At 42.9% G+C, this 14510-nt stretch overlaps 1 protein-coding gene across 2 annotated transcripts in view; it reads right to left on the bottom strand.

Annotated features, from left to right (window-relative positions):
* rfx5 (regulatory factor X, 5) overlaps positions 1–14510 on the bottom strand; it is a 43681-nt gene that overhangs the window by 11063 nt on the left and 18108 nt on the right. For both annotated transcript variants that reach the window (XM_059980217.1, XM_059980218.1), the window contains 6 exons: positions 13572–13654; positions 8735–8869; positions 8207–8323; positions 4762–4843; positions 3229–3430; positions 2352–2443 (listed from right to left, as the gene is read on the bottom strand). In XM_059980217.1, coding sequence (XP_059836200.1) covers positions 2352–2443; positions 3229–3430; positions 4762–4843; positions 8207–8323; positions 8735–8869; positions 13572–13654 — 711 coding nt within the window. The remainder of the gene's footprint in view (positions 1–2351; positions 2444–3228; positions 3431–4761; positions 4844–8206; positions 8324–8734; positions 8870–13571; positions 13655–14510) is intronic.

Below are 14510 nucleotides of genomic sequence, written 5' to 3'. Positions count from 1 at the left end.
GAGGTAGTAAATTGGATTAGACATTGGCTTCGAGAAAGAATGATTGAGAGAGTGGTTGTAGATGGTTACCACTCTGATTGGAGATCTGTGACTAGTGGTGAGCCACAGGGATTGATGCTGGGTCGGTTGTTGTTTATCAACAATCTGGATGAAAATGTGGTAAGCTGGATCAGCAGATTTGTGGATGACATGACGATTGTGTGTGTATTGCAAAGAGGAGGACTATCAAAGCTCATAGTGGGATCTAGACCACATGGACAAATGGGCTGGAAAATAGCAGATGGTACTTAATGTAGACAAGTGTGAGGTGTTGTGCTTTGGGAGGACCAACCAGGTTAGGTCTTACACTGAGGAGTGCAGTAGAAGAAAGGGATCTGGGAATACAGATCCATAATTCCTTGTAAGTGGTTGTGAGGAAACTTTTGACAAATTGGCCTTCATAAATCAATGTATTGAGTACAGGAGTTGAGATGTTACATTGGAATTGTATAAGATGTTGGTGAGACCTAACTTGAAGTCTTGCATCCAGTTTTAGTCACCTACTTACAGTAAAGATGCAAATAAGATTGAAAGAGTGTAGAGAAAATTTCCAAGGATGTTGCCAGGACTGGAGGACCTGAGTTATAAGGAAAGATTGAATAGATTAGAACTTTATTCCCTAGAATGTAGAAGATTGAGGGAATTTATAAGGGATAAAGATAGGGTAAATTCAAGCAAGTTTCTTCCACTGAGGTTGGGTGAAACTACAACTAGAGGTCATGGGTTAAGGGTGAAAGGAGAATTGTTTAAAGGGAACTTCTTCACTCAGAGGGGGATGAGAGTGTGGAAAGAGCTGCCAGCACAAGTGGTGGAATGGGGTCACTTACAACATTTAAGAGAAGTTTGGATAGATACATGGATGGGAGGGGTTTGGAGGTCTATGGTCTAGGTGCAGGTCGATGGGATTAGGCAAATTAATAGTCTGGCTTGGTCTAAATAGCTGAAGTACTTGATTCTCTGCTGTAGTGTTCTATGACTCTATGACCATAACAGATAGGGTCTCATTGAATGTTGCATGTGAAGTACGGTGACATTGCCCGCTGTACTGTGTGGGTTTGCCCAGTTTTTGAGCTCATGTTCAAATGAATGTTGAATCCGTGACTTCAAGAAAGGAGACTCTAAGATTTTGTTCCAGGCCAGTCTAATCTGTCAGGACTTTCTGGTTTTGTTTACGAGCAACTCAAGATTCCTGGAACAACTGGCTCTGTCAGGGTAATGAGGAGTGGTAAGAATGTCAGTAACATGTACAATGAGCAATGCTTGGCGCTCATCTGCAAGTCTTGTTGGAACATTAAACAGTACAGCACAGTACAGGCCCTTTGACCCACAATGTTATGCTAAACTTTTATATTTTTTAAAACTTAGTTTTGTTTGTCACATGCAGGTTAAAACATACAGTGAAAGGTTTAATTTGTGTCAGTTCTGGGGGAGCTTGCAAGTGTCACCATGCTTCTGGTGCCAACGTAGATGCCCACAACTTACTAACCCTAACTTGTATGTCTGGGAGGAAACCAATGTGGCCACGATGAGAACATTCAAACTTCTTACAGACAGCAGCAGGATTTGAACTAACTGTAAAACAAGGTGCTAACCACTAACCTACACTATGGTCAGTCTAATGCTCCCCATCCTTCAAGTTTCTATCCATGTGCCCATCGAAGAGTTTTTCAAATGTCCCCAATGCATCTGCATTTACCACCACCCCCGTTCCTTAAGGCTGGCATATCCGGGGTGGGGGGGGGGGGGTAGTGGAGATAAGCTCCCACTACCTATTAAATACTCCCAGTAGCGTGCGTTTCATATATCCTTTTACTCTCAAGTCCAGCTCCTGGCCTTCACACGGCTTAGCTATGAAGCCCAACAGAACTGTTTCTACTGACAGGAAAAAGGGCAAAGACAGGTTATTGGTGCCTTAAATCTAGTCGCTTCGGGCAGATGGGGCTCGTCAGCCATGGTTGGCAGTTCATCTACGAGAAGGAAAGCTGTGATCTCAAATCTCTGCTGCCTTGTGGTTTTGCCCATTCATGGGGAAGGCTTCGGGAATAAACTGTGAGGAAAAATCTGGAGCTAGAGTTCCTAAGGCAACATTGAATTCAACATTGACTGGCAACTCCTGCAACATGCTTTTCAGTCAAACTGTATTGGTCTCTGCTCTTTTTTCTGAATCCATCAGCTACATGGAGAGGGGGAGCCTGTTGCATGGGCATACTGCCCTGTGTTATATTGACAGCTGGGGCACAGCATCAACAGAGAACTTCATCACCCCAGCAGCCCAGTCCACACACTCACCACGCTGTATCAAAGAAACCTACCTCTGACATTCCAGTTCTCTCCTCAGCTTCCTTCCCAGTGATCTTGGACTGCTGTCGCTGCATTGGGTCTTTCTGGGTTTTCAATATATTTTCTGCAGGTTAAGTAAAGAGTGGAAATCAACAGGATGGAAGTGCAAGTGTAAAGTTTTTAAAACTGAAAGTGGGGGTGGGAATGGTGAAAATTTCTTTCATGTCAGCATGACCTTCCATTACGGTGTTTGTTGTTAGTGTGGTCCAATACAGCACCTTTCCTCCTGAACACGAAACGATGCAAGATCTTCTGTTACCTTTCAGCCCAATGGGACTTGACGGATCTATACTCGAGAAAAGCCTCACTGCACTGCATGTAGGGTATTAACAGAGGAAGTCTAGGCAACTGTTTTCGCTTCCACTTCACTGGGCCGGAAGGGCATGTTCAGCGCTGTATCTTTAAATACACAAATCTCTGTTGTTGTTATTTTAGGTACTTTACGTGGAATAAATATTGGAGCACCCTCCTGGTTTTCTTCACAGAAATCTATATCCATCAGAGAGGAAGTCACTATTCATGTGAAACATGTTTGAGAGGAAATCATTTGCAATCCTTTGGTGGAACTGTATGGTTGGGGGAGAAGCAGCACATTGAACACAAGAAACTGTAAATGCTGAAATCAGAGCAACAAACTAGGAGCTGGAAGAAACTGGCTCAGGCTGCATCTGCGGAGGGAAATGTTTCAGGTCAAGGCCCATCATCTGGACAGCTTTTTGAAAAGGAGCCACTTTGCATGTTGGGCTGAAGGGCCTTTTGATTTGCTGCAGAGTTCTACCAGTTTGAGAAGGACATTCAACAGATTAGAGAAGATTCTGGTTCAAGGACAGGTGCAAATACTTCACTTACCAGTCATAAGCTCCTCCTTCACCAGCATTGCGTTTTTGGTCCTGGGGCTGATGAGGTGCTCCATCACGAGGAAACGGGCCAGGTCCACAACTGAGTCGAATTGCCTCATCAGCACCCGCTGAGCCCACTCACAGATCAGGCTGATGGCCGCTGAAACCAGCACATCGTTCTGCTGGGACTTGTCCGCTTCCTTCGCCTCCAGCTAACATGGGAGAGAAGTAGAAGGGGAGGGGCAGAGAGGGGAGAGAGGTGACAAGAACATAAAGAGAGGCAAAGAGCATTGGCATAAATCATGTTACATAAACTGGCATGTCTGGTCCTTAACAAAGGATTGGACAAGTATGGCACAGCCTTGGTCCAGCTCTATATAATGTGCCCTTCTTTGTACCCCAGCACCAATCAATCCCACTGTGTACTATCTCTCTCCCCATCGTCCCTGGCCATATCTCTCCCCCACTCCCTTTTCCCCATCGTCCCTGTGTACCATCTCTCTCCCTCATTCCTCCTCCCCATCGTCTGTGTGTACCATACATTTCCCCCATATTCTCCCCATTAATCTGCTCTCTTTCTTTCATCTCCCTCATTCCATCACACATTGCAGACCTCTCTCCTTGTTGTGCATCGCCAACTCTGCTGGCGGGTTAGGTGTCTCTACAGACCCACTCTGTCTATATGTCACTCTTCTACATTTGGATTGACATCACACACACAAAAAAACAGCACTTCTGACAGTGGTGGACTCCCAATAACACAGCAGACTCCCTCAGTATAGCATTTAGTATTGATCTGGGGAGTGTGCTTAAGTCTTTGGAATTATGAACATGTACCCACGACCCTGCAAAGAAAAACAATAAAACTCTGACCACACTTGGGAGTATTGTGTTCAGTTCTGGTTGCCTTACTATAGGAAGGATGTGGAAGCTTTAGAGAGGGTGCAGAGGAGACTTACCAGGATGCTGCCTGGATTAAAGAGCACGTCTTGTGAAGATAAGTAAACTTGGGCTTTTCTCTTTGGAGCGAAGGGGGATGAGATAACATACGAGATGATAAGAGTGGGCAGCCAGAGATTTTTCTCTCCCAGGGCAGAGATGGTTAATATAAGGGGGCATCATTTTAAGATGATTGGAGGAAAGTACAGGGGGATGTCAGAGGTAGTTTGTTTTTAATGCCTTTCCAGGGGTGATGGTGGAGGCAGATACATTAGGAGTATTTAAGAAACTCTTACATTGGCATATGGATGATAGAATAACGGAGGGAATGATTAGATTGACCTTAGAGTAAGTTAAAAGGTTGACACAACATTGAGGAGTGAAGGGCCTGGACTGTGATGTTCTATACTGTGTCCATTACTGATAAGAGAATGAAAAGTTACATAATCATTCTGTGACTGCAGAAGTGGGAAGACAGGAGTTAGTGAAGGGTCGGCTCAACCTGGCAAGTGATCGCTTTTTTAGGAATAATGACATGGCAATCCTTCTGGTCCAATGAGCCTACAAACATACTAACACAACAATATTTTGCAATCCCACTTACCGGGTCTGGGAGCTTCAAATCCAGGCTTGGAAGGGAAGGCATGCTGACCACGGTCTTTCTTCTAATTCCACCGTAGCAATATGTTGGAAAGAGTTAAGTATATAAACAAAAACCACCAGATTCTGCAGATGCTGGAAATCCAGAGCAACACACACAAAATGCCGGAAGAACTCAGCAGGGAGATAAACAGTCGACGCTTTGGGCCTTCTTCAGGACTGGAAAGGAAGGGAGAGGAAGTCAGGGAAACACCTACCTGGTTCACTAAGGAAATGTTTCATAGTCTGGCCTATTTCTCCAGCATTCTGGGTGTTGCTCAAGTATATAACTGCCTCTCAAAGTCCAACCCTACATTCCCATCATGACAGGTGGAAATGGGTAAGGATGACCAACGCAGCTCTGATAAAGCTGCATAGGCCAATCCCCTGTACAGTGGATACAATGGATTATAGGAACATTGATGAACCATCAACTTTGGACAATGGAAAAGAGGATATCATCAATGGGAGCTAAGGGCTCAAAAAGAAGTAGTACGTGAACACCACCATTGCAATTGTGGATTATGATAACATTAGAATTAATTTTCTGGATCAGCATACAGTAATATTGATAATAATCTTTATTTATTTAAATGTTTTACTTAGAGATACACTGCAGAATAGGCCATTCTGGCCCAACAAGCCATGCTGCTTAGCAACCCACCTATTTAATACAAGCCTAAATACAGGACCAATTAACCTACTAATCGGTTTATTTTTGCACTGTAGGAGGAAAACCACACAGTCACAGGGAGAATGTACAAACTCTTTACTGACGGCGCCAGAAATGAAGTCCAAACTCCATTGTCCTGAGCTGTAATAGCATCACACTAACCACTAGGCTACTGTGGCACCCCAAGATAGTGATCGGGGGAGGGGGGGGGGGGCATGTTCAAATACCACCCTGAAAGCTGAGGAATTTAGATTCATTTAATTACTTGAAAAACTCACCTAAGGTTCGCTAAGGAAGAAAATGTTTCATAATCTGGCTTGTAAATTACTGCAGACCCACCCAGATGTCGGCACAGGCAGAGTTGCTGCTCACTACCCCAGTGGTCCAAGTTCGACCCTGATCTCTGGTGGCATCTGTATGGAGTTCTTTTCTCCATTTTCCCTGAAACTCTATGTTTGCTCCAGGCTCTTGTGAATCCTCCTACATCCTCAAGTTGGGGAGTCAGTGGGTTAAAGGCCCCTTGGAATGAACGTGAGGGGGAGCTGAAGGGAATATGGAATTTGCACAATCGGCTTGATGGCTGCAAGCACACAATGGGCCACAGGTATGATCAAACATCATGCTTATGATTCTTTTTTCTCTTTGGTTTCTGAGAACCAGAGCAATTTGGGCAAATAATATTCTGCTGACTTGCGACTGCATTGTCAGATTCAGCTCAAACTGCACCATCAAGTTAACTGATGACACTATAGTGGTGAGCCAAATCAGCAACATCGATGATGCATGCATGCAGAGGCGCAGGCTTGTCAAATGGTGTGCGAACAACAACACGAGTCTTAATATGATCAAGACAAAAGAGATGATTGTGAACTTCAGGAAGGCGCAGGGCATCCACTCTCCATTGCACGTCATTGTCTTTGCCGCAGAGTGAGTGACGAGCACAAAGTTCCTTGTGTGTACATAACAGATGATCTGACCTGGACCCACAACACCTCCTCACTAGTCAAGAAGGCACAGCAGTGTCTCCACTTTCTGAGGAGACTGAGGTGTGCAAGGCTCCCCACCCCTATTCTAACAACTTTCTATAAGAACACCATCAAGGCTATCTTCTCTGGCTGCAACACTATGTGATATGGAAGCTGTGAGGCATCAGACCACAAGAGCCTACAGTAGATAATAAAAACAGCCAAGAGCATCATCACAGTCTCCCTTCCCTCCCATATGTGACAGTCACCAGGAGCATTGCAGATGATGGACCCAAAGCATCATTCAGAATCCTGACCACCCATTCCACAATCTCTTTGACCCACACCATCAGGGAGGAGGTACAGGAACATCGGGACTAGGACTGCCAGACTGGGTAACAGCTTCTTTCCTCAGGCTGAGAGACTAATGAACACTCTGTCACCACTGAGGTCTCGTCACTAGGACAGTGAGCTGTTTACCTGTGCTGTGCTTTACTACGTGCATTTTGAATTATATTTTAATAACTCATTTATGGTATAACATTGTGGCTTACGTGCTGTGTGAAATATATACTGAGTAGGTGCACCTTGGTCCAGAGGAACATAGCTTGTGTTGGCTGTATATATGTACAGTAAAATGACAATAAACTTCAACTAATATAGGGGTGGCAGAACATTACAGTTAGCAGAACACTACTGCACCAGTGATATGGGTTCAATTCCCATCGCTGTCTGTAAGGAGTCTGTATGCTTTCTGCGTGGGTTTCCAAAGACATATGGGTGAGTTGTGGGAATGCCATGTTGTCACTGGAAGCTCAAAGCACAGCCTCGGATCACGTTGGTGGTTGATGCAAAAGATGCATTTTGTTGTACACGTCACAAATAAAGCTAATCTCTGTAAAAACATCTTGACATTAATATTTCAAATAATAAGTTAAAACATTGATGAGGGGTGTACAGACAACAAAAGAGAATGCAGAAATGACCAAAGTATAAAGAAATGGCTTTCTTCATCATAGTGCCTCACATCACAAATTGTTCCACAGTCAACGAAATTGTTTTGGATGTAGCAATTAATTTTGGAAGAATTGATTATGGAATAATCCCCTAGAACTACCCCCTGCTTGTCTTCATTTTTATAGTGGGTTCTGCGCTGGCTTCCTGTATCTTTTAGAATTGATTCCAAAGTTCTCTTACTGTTTTTAAAGCTCTTAATGATCTGGGAGCAGAGCACATCATAGAATTGTTTTAGTTTTATAATCCTGCTCAAGTTCTCTGGTCTTCTTTTGCCCTTCGTTTAAATTTAAACAATCTCCGTCAAAAGATAATTGGCTGGTCAGATTTTATGAACTACACACCTAAACAGTGGAATTCAATACCTAAAACTACAAGGGATGAAGACTCAATTGACACTTCTAAATGCCAGCTCAAAACCTATTTATCTACCGTAACCTTGATTTTAACTAACAACTTTTTGTCTTTTACTTTCATGCTTGCACTTTATAGCTTTGCAATGCACTTTGAACTACATTGTCCGTATGAAAAGTGCTCTGTAAAGGAAGTCATTATTATTATATTGTACATCATTTGAATGAGCTCCATTCTAATATCATGCCCCAAACGTGACATCTGCAATAATATTGATCTTTCTGCACTTCACTGAGGGTCCTTGAACATCATCTTGGAGGTTACTACTCTCAGAGGCCTCGGAGCACCACCACGATGGAGTCACAAAACACAAGCTGCTTTTAAGAACAAGAGTAAAAGGATATTTAGACTGGCCTCGCCCTCCCAGCCGTCGAGCCTTGAAGTTCGGAAAGACATCGCGCATGATTTTGCCAAAGTTTGCTGCACTCAGGAGCCGGTAGGATAAATTATTACAGTAACGTCTGTGTTCAAAAACAAAAGATTATATTTTTCTTATGTTAAAGATTGTGAACCCTTTTGCTTATTAGAATCAGAACCAGGTTTAATATCACTGACACTGTATGTTGAAAAATTTGTTTTGCAGCAGCAGTACAGTGCAATACAGAAAAAAATTATAAATTACATTAAGAAATATATATTAAAATTTTAATGAAACAAGTAGTGCAAAAAGAGAGTGGAAACAGAGGTATTGTTCACGGCGTTATCAATTTATATCTTGTTTGACAGATCTTTCTGTCAGCCACCGTGATGCGTTAGTAACCACGTGATTGGTAAACCAGCTAACAACCCAAATAACCTCAGTCCCTGAAGAACTCTAGAACCAGAGGGGGCAGACAAATCATTCCTGTGCACATTAGATATCACTTACGTACTTGTAAGCATCGTAGACATCTTGCTTTGGTAGACAGGTGTCCGGATGTTCCTCCAGGTGGTTCCTTATCCAGTTGCAAGCATGCATTTGGTCAGCAGTGCTTGTGGGATACGGGTCACTGCTACTGATGCTGGAGCTGTGATCAAATAGGGGTAGTGATAAAGATAGTCTTATGCTTTTAGATCCGTACACTACCTCACCAATCTTTTGAGAGTATTTAACATAGCAGGGGATAAATAAAATCAAACACAGGCTAAAAACTAGAATATAAAAGCCAGTATGTAATGGTGAAGGTCAGACTGCAAGGATTATTGTAAGCAGTTTTGAACTCCTTATTTAAGAAAACATTTGCTGGCATCAGGGAGTGTCCAGATCGACAATTATTCCAGGAATGAAAGGGTTAATGCACGAGGAGTGTTTGATGGCCCTGGGCCTATACTAGCTGGACTTTAGAAGAATGTTGGGGGGGGGGGGGGTGGGTTTATCTCGTTGAAACCTATCAAATATTGAAAGGCAAAGACAGAGTGGACATGGAGAGGAATAGTGGGGGAATCCAGGGCCAGGGGGCACAGCCTCAGAATAGAGGGAATATCCAGTTAGAACAGAGATGAGGAGGAATTTCTTTAGCCAGAGGGTGGTGAATCTGTGAAATTCATTACCACAGATGGCTGTGGAGGCCAAGTTATTTGGGTATATTTCAAACAGGAGTTGATAGGTTATGGGGAGAAGGCAAGAGAACTGGGTTTGAGAGGAATAAGTCAGCCATTATGGAACGGCAGAACAGACTTGACGGACTGAATAGTTTGATTCTGCTCCAATATCTTATGGCCTTGACCATTTGGATGGAAATGAAGTATCATATAAACTGCCATAATAACTGACATTCTGGCCTAATTTTGCTCCTGCGTCTTACATAATATAAATCAAGGGTGTGCCTCAAGATTAAGATGCTAGCCATTAAACATCACTCACACTGACAAAGGGGAAGCAACACTTAATAAACCATGGGGGCATCATATCCTCAGTGTGTTATGACTTGAGGCTGACTTCTCAACCAAGTCATCGAGGACCCCCACCATCCAGGTCATGCTCTCTTCCTGCTTCTGCCTCCAGGAAGGTACAGGAGCCTCACGACCCGCATCACCAAGTTCCATAACTATTATTAGTCCTCAACGATCAACATCCTAACCCAGAGTGTATAATTTCACTCACAACACTGAACTGACTGCAGAAACTACAGACTCACTTTTAAGAACTCTACAATATGTTCTCAATAATATATATTTATTATTTTTATTTTGCTTTTCTTTTGGTATTTGCACAATGGATGTTTGTCTATTTTTCTACTGATTTTATTGTGTCCTTTGTATCTACCTTGAAAGCCCACACAAAAATTAATTTCAGGGTAGTATTTTGTGACATTTATGTATTTTGATAACAAAATTCACTTTGAACTTTGGTTTTTTGCTCTCTCCCTAAATCAGCTGTGCCATCAGCAGCCAAGACTCAACATCCCCTACCTAAATAATCCTGTATCACTTTCCTAGTCAAAGACGCTTTTTAAAGCCAACCCACTCTCCTCTAATTAAAGCCCTGATGAAGGAACTTGGCTCGAAACATTGTTTATTCCACTCCGTAGATGCTGCCTGACCTGCTGAGTTCCTCCAGCATTTTGTGTGTGTTGCTCTGGATTTCCGACATTTGCAGAATCTTGTGTTCATAACTCTAATTATGTTCTTTGCTGTTGAATTTTGTTTGATAAACCAGTTAATGCATTTGGGATCACTTGCATTTAAAAATCTAATGCATTGCTTGAGAAAGCTGTAGGAAGACTTACTAAGATACTTTTATAACAAGTTGAAGAGGAAGGAACTGCAGGGGAATGAAGAGAGGACTTGATGCACTCTTTCTAAGAACTGTATCATGAGCAGAATAATTTCCTTCCTCACTGCACTGTTCATCAGTCTCAGCTGAGCGAGTGGCATTGTTACACCAGGTCATATGTTTGAACAGCATCAGACAGTTCATATGAAAAGCCTCAGCCCAAAATATCTACTGTTGATTCATGTCCATAGATGCTGCCTGACCTGCTGAGTTCCTCCAGCATTTTGTGTGTGTTGCTCCGGATTTCCAGCATCTGCAGGAACTTTGTTACTTCAGACCCAGTGACAGGAGCATAGAACATAGAACAGGCCCCTTCGGCCCAGGTAAACCTTCGCCACAATCAATCCCACCCTTCCCTCCTACACAGCCATAACCTTCCATTTTCTTACACAGTCTGGGGGGGTTGTGGAGGTGGGAACAACAATCCTTGGAGGAATCAGAATAGTGTCAGGTAATTGCCAAACCCTCATTTCTAGTGCAGGTAGGTGGAATTTGAACCCTCACCCCCTGAATTACAAGTTCATATCTTAATCCTCCATGCTACCATGTCACTCAGTTTGTAGGAAGACATACACAATGTATTTATTGAGATACACCGTGAAACAGGCCCTTCTGGCCTTTCCAGCTGCACTGCCCAGCAATCCATCTATTTAACACAGAACAATATCCACTGACCAATTGATCTACTAACTGGTATGCCTTTGGACTATTGACGAAAATGGAAAGAACTGGAGGAAACCCATGCACACACGGGAAGGGTGTGAAGCAATTGAGCTCTGACCCCCCCCCCCCACCACAAAAGCTGTGATCATGTCACTTGAACCATTTTACTGTGGACACGACCATAGAAACATAGAAAATAGGTGCAGGAGTAGGCCATTTGGTTCTTCGAGCCTGCACCACCATTCAGTATGATCATGGCTGATCATCCAACTCAGAACCCTGTACCTGCTTTCTCTCCATACCCCCTGATCCCTTTAGCCACAAGGGCCATATCTAACTCCCTCTTAAATATAGCCAATGAACTGGCCTCAACTGTTTCCTGTGGCAGAGAATTCCACAGATTCACCACTCTCTGTGTGAAGAAGTTTTTCCTCATCTCGGTCCTAAATGGCTTCCCCTTTATCCTTAAACTGTCACCCCTCGTACTGGACATCCTCAACATCGGGAACAATCTTCCTGCATCTAGCCTGTCCAATCCCTTTAGAATTTTATATGTTTCAATAAGATCCCCCCCCAATCTTCTAAATTCCAGCGAGTATAAGCCTAGTCGATCCAGTCTTTCTTCGTATGAAAGTCCTGCCATCCCAGGAATCAATCTGGTGAACCTTCTTTGTACTCCCTCTATGGCAAGACTGTCTTTCCTCAGATTAGGGGACCAAAACTGCACACAATACTCCAGGTGTGGTCTCACCAAGGCTTTGTACAACTGCAGTAGAACCTCCCTGCTCCTGTACTCGAATCCTCTTGCTATGAATGCCAACATACCATTTGCCTTTTACACTGCCTGCTGTACCTGCATGCCTACCTTCAATGACTGGTGTACAATGACACCCAGGTCTCGTTGCATCTTCCCTTTTCCTAATCGGCCACCACTCAGATAATAATCTGTTTTCCTGTTCTTGCCACCAAAGTGGATAACCTCACATTTATCCACATTAAATTGCATCTGCCATGAATTTGCCCACTCACCTAACCTATCCAAGTCACCCTGCATCCTCTTAGCATCCTCCTCACAGCTAACACTGCCGCCCAGCTTCATGTCATCCGCAAACTTGGAGATGCTGCATTTAACTCCCTTGTCTAAATCATTTATATTGTAAACAACTGGAGTCCCAGCACTGAGCCTTGCGGTATCCCACTAGTCACTGCCTGCCATTCTGAAAAGGTCCAGTTTATTCCCACTCTTTGCTTCCTGTCTGCCAACCAATTCTCTATCCACATCTATACCATACCCCCAATACCGTGTGCTTTAAGTTTGCACACTAATCTCCTGTGTGGGACCTTGTCAAAAGCCTTTTGAAAATCCAAATATACCACATCCACTGGTTCTCCCCTATCCACTCTACTAGTTATATCTTCAAAAAATTCTATAAGATTCGTCAGACATGATTTTCCTTTCACAAATCCATGCTGACTTTGTCCGATGATTTCACCGCTTTCCAAATGTGCTATTATCACATCTTTGATAACTGGCTCTAGCATTTTCCCCACCACCGATGTCAGGCTAACTGGTCTATAATTCCCCGGTTTCTCTCTCCCTCCTTTTTTAAAAAGTGGGGTTAGATTAGCCACCCTCCAATCCTCAGGAACTAATCCAGAATCTAAGGAGTTTTGAAAAATTATCACTAATGCATCCACTATTTCTTGGGCTACTTCCTTAAGCACTCTGGGATACAGGCCATCTGGCCCTGGGGATTTATCTGCCTTTAATCCCTTCAATTTACCTAACACCACATCCCTACTAACATGTACTTCCCTCAGTTCCTCCATCTCACTAGACCTTCAGTCCCCTACTATTTCCGGAAGATTATTTATGTCCTCCTTAGTGAAGACAGAACCAAAGTAGTTATTCAGTTGGTCTGCCATGTCCTTGTCCCCCATGATCAATTCACCTTGTTTCTGACTGTAAGGGACCTACATTTGTCTTAACCAATCTTTTTCTTTTCACAGAACATGGATGAAAGAAAAGAGAGTTATGTGGGAGGATAGGGTTAGACTGATCTTGGAGTAGCTTAAAAGGTCAATACAGCATTGTGGGCTGAAGGGCCTGTACTGTGCTGTAATGTTTCATGTCCTCTGTTCTAAATTTAAATGATTAGCATGCACAAGACCTGTGTATGAAGGACCAAACAACTTCAGTGGAGTCCAGCGCATTCTCTAGCAATAGTCCTTATAACATGGGAACTGGATACTGGAGCTGGCACCATTTTAAGAACCTGCCCGCCCTGTACCTTTTGTCTCCATGGCTGGGGCCCGAAGGGAGCTGGAGGTAGAGGTAGAGCTTCTCCGAATCTGTAAACCCTTTGACTTCTTGCTGCAAACAAAGTGAGAAAGTGAATCAAAACCCTAATCGAATGTTTGAAGAGTGATGAGATTGTTACGGTGGGAGAAGCAACTGAAATGATGCTCAAAGCATTGACAGGGTTCAAAAATGGCTACGTGTCTTGCATACTTACCACTCATGTTCTCCATATTTATTGCCTAATTATCCATCGTTAATGTATCCCTCTGCAATATTGTTGCAGAATGTTGTGTAATACCTGCATACCACATAGGCTCAGGAAACAGATATTACCCCTCAACCATCAGGCTCTTGAACCAGAGGGGGTAATTTCACTTGACCCATCACTAAACTGCTCCTACAACCTATACACTCACTTTCAAGGACTCTACATCTCATGTTCTTGATATTTATTGCTTGCTTGTTTATTTAATTATTTATTATGCATTTCTTTTTCTTTCTTTTTGCAATTGCACAGTTTGTTGTCTTTTGGTTGTTTGTCCATCCCGTTGGATGCGGTCTCTCATTGATTCTATTGTGATTCTTGTATTAACTGTCAACGCCTGCAAGAAAATTAATCTCAGGGTTCTATATAGTGACATATATGTACAAACCCCATTTCCAGAAAAGATGGGATATTTTTCAAAATGCAATAAAAACAAAAATCTGTGGCATGTTAATTCTCATGAACCTTTATTTAACTCACAAAAGTACAAAGAAAAGATTTTCAATAGTTTTACTGACCAACTTAATTGTAGTTTTTAAAGATACACAAATTTAGAATTTGATGGCTACAACACACTCAACAAAAGTTGGGACAGAGTTAAAATAAGATTGAAAAGTGCACAGAATATTCAAGTAACACCGGTTTGGAAGACTCCACATTAAG

Source organism: Hypanus sabinus, chromosome 9 (genome assembly GCF_030144855.1).
Source record: "Hypanus sabinus isolate sHypSab1 chromosome 9, sHypSab1.hap1, whole genome shotgun sequence".
Lineage (NCBI taxonomy): Eukaryota > Metazoa > Chordata > Chondrichthyes > Myliobatiformes > Dasyatidae > Hypanus > Hypanus sabinus.
This window is presented reverse-complemented; position numbering and strand designations above follow the sequence as displayed.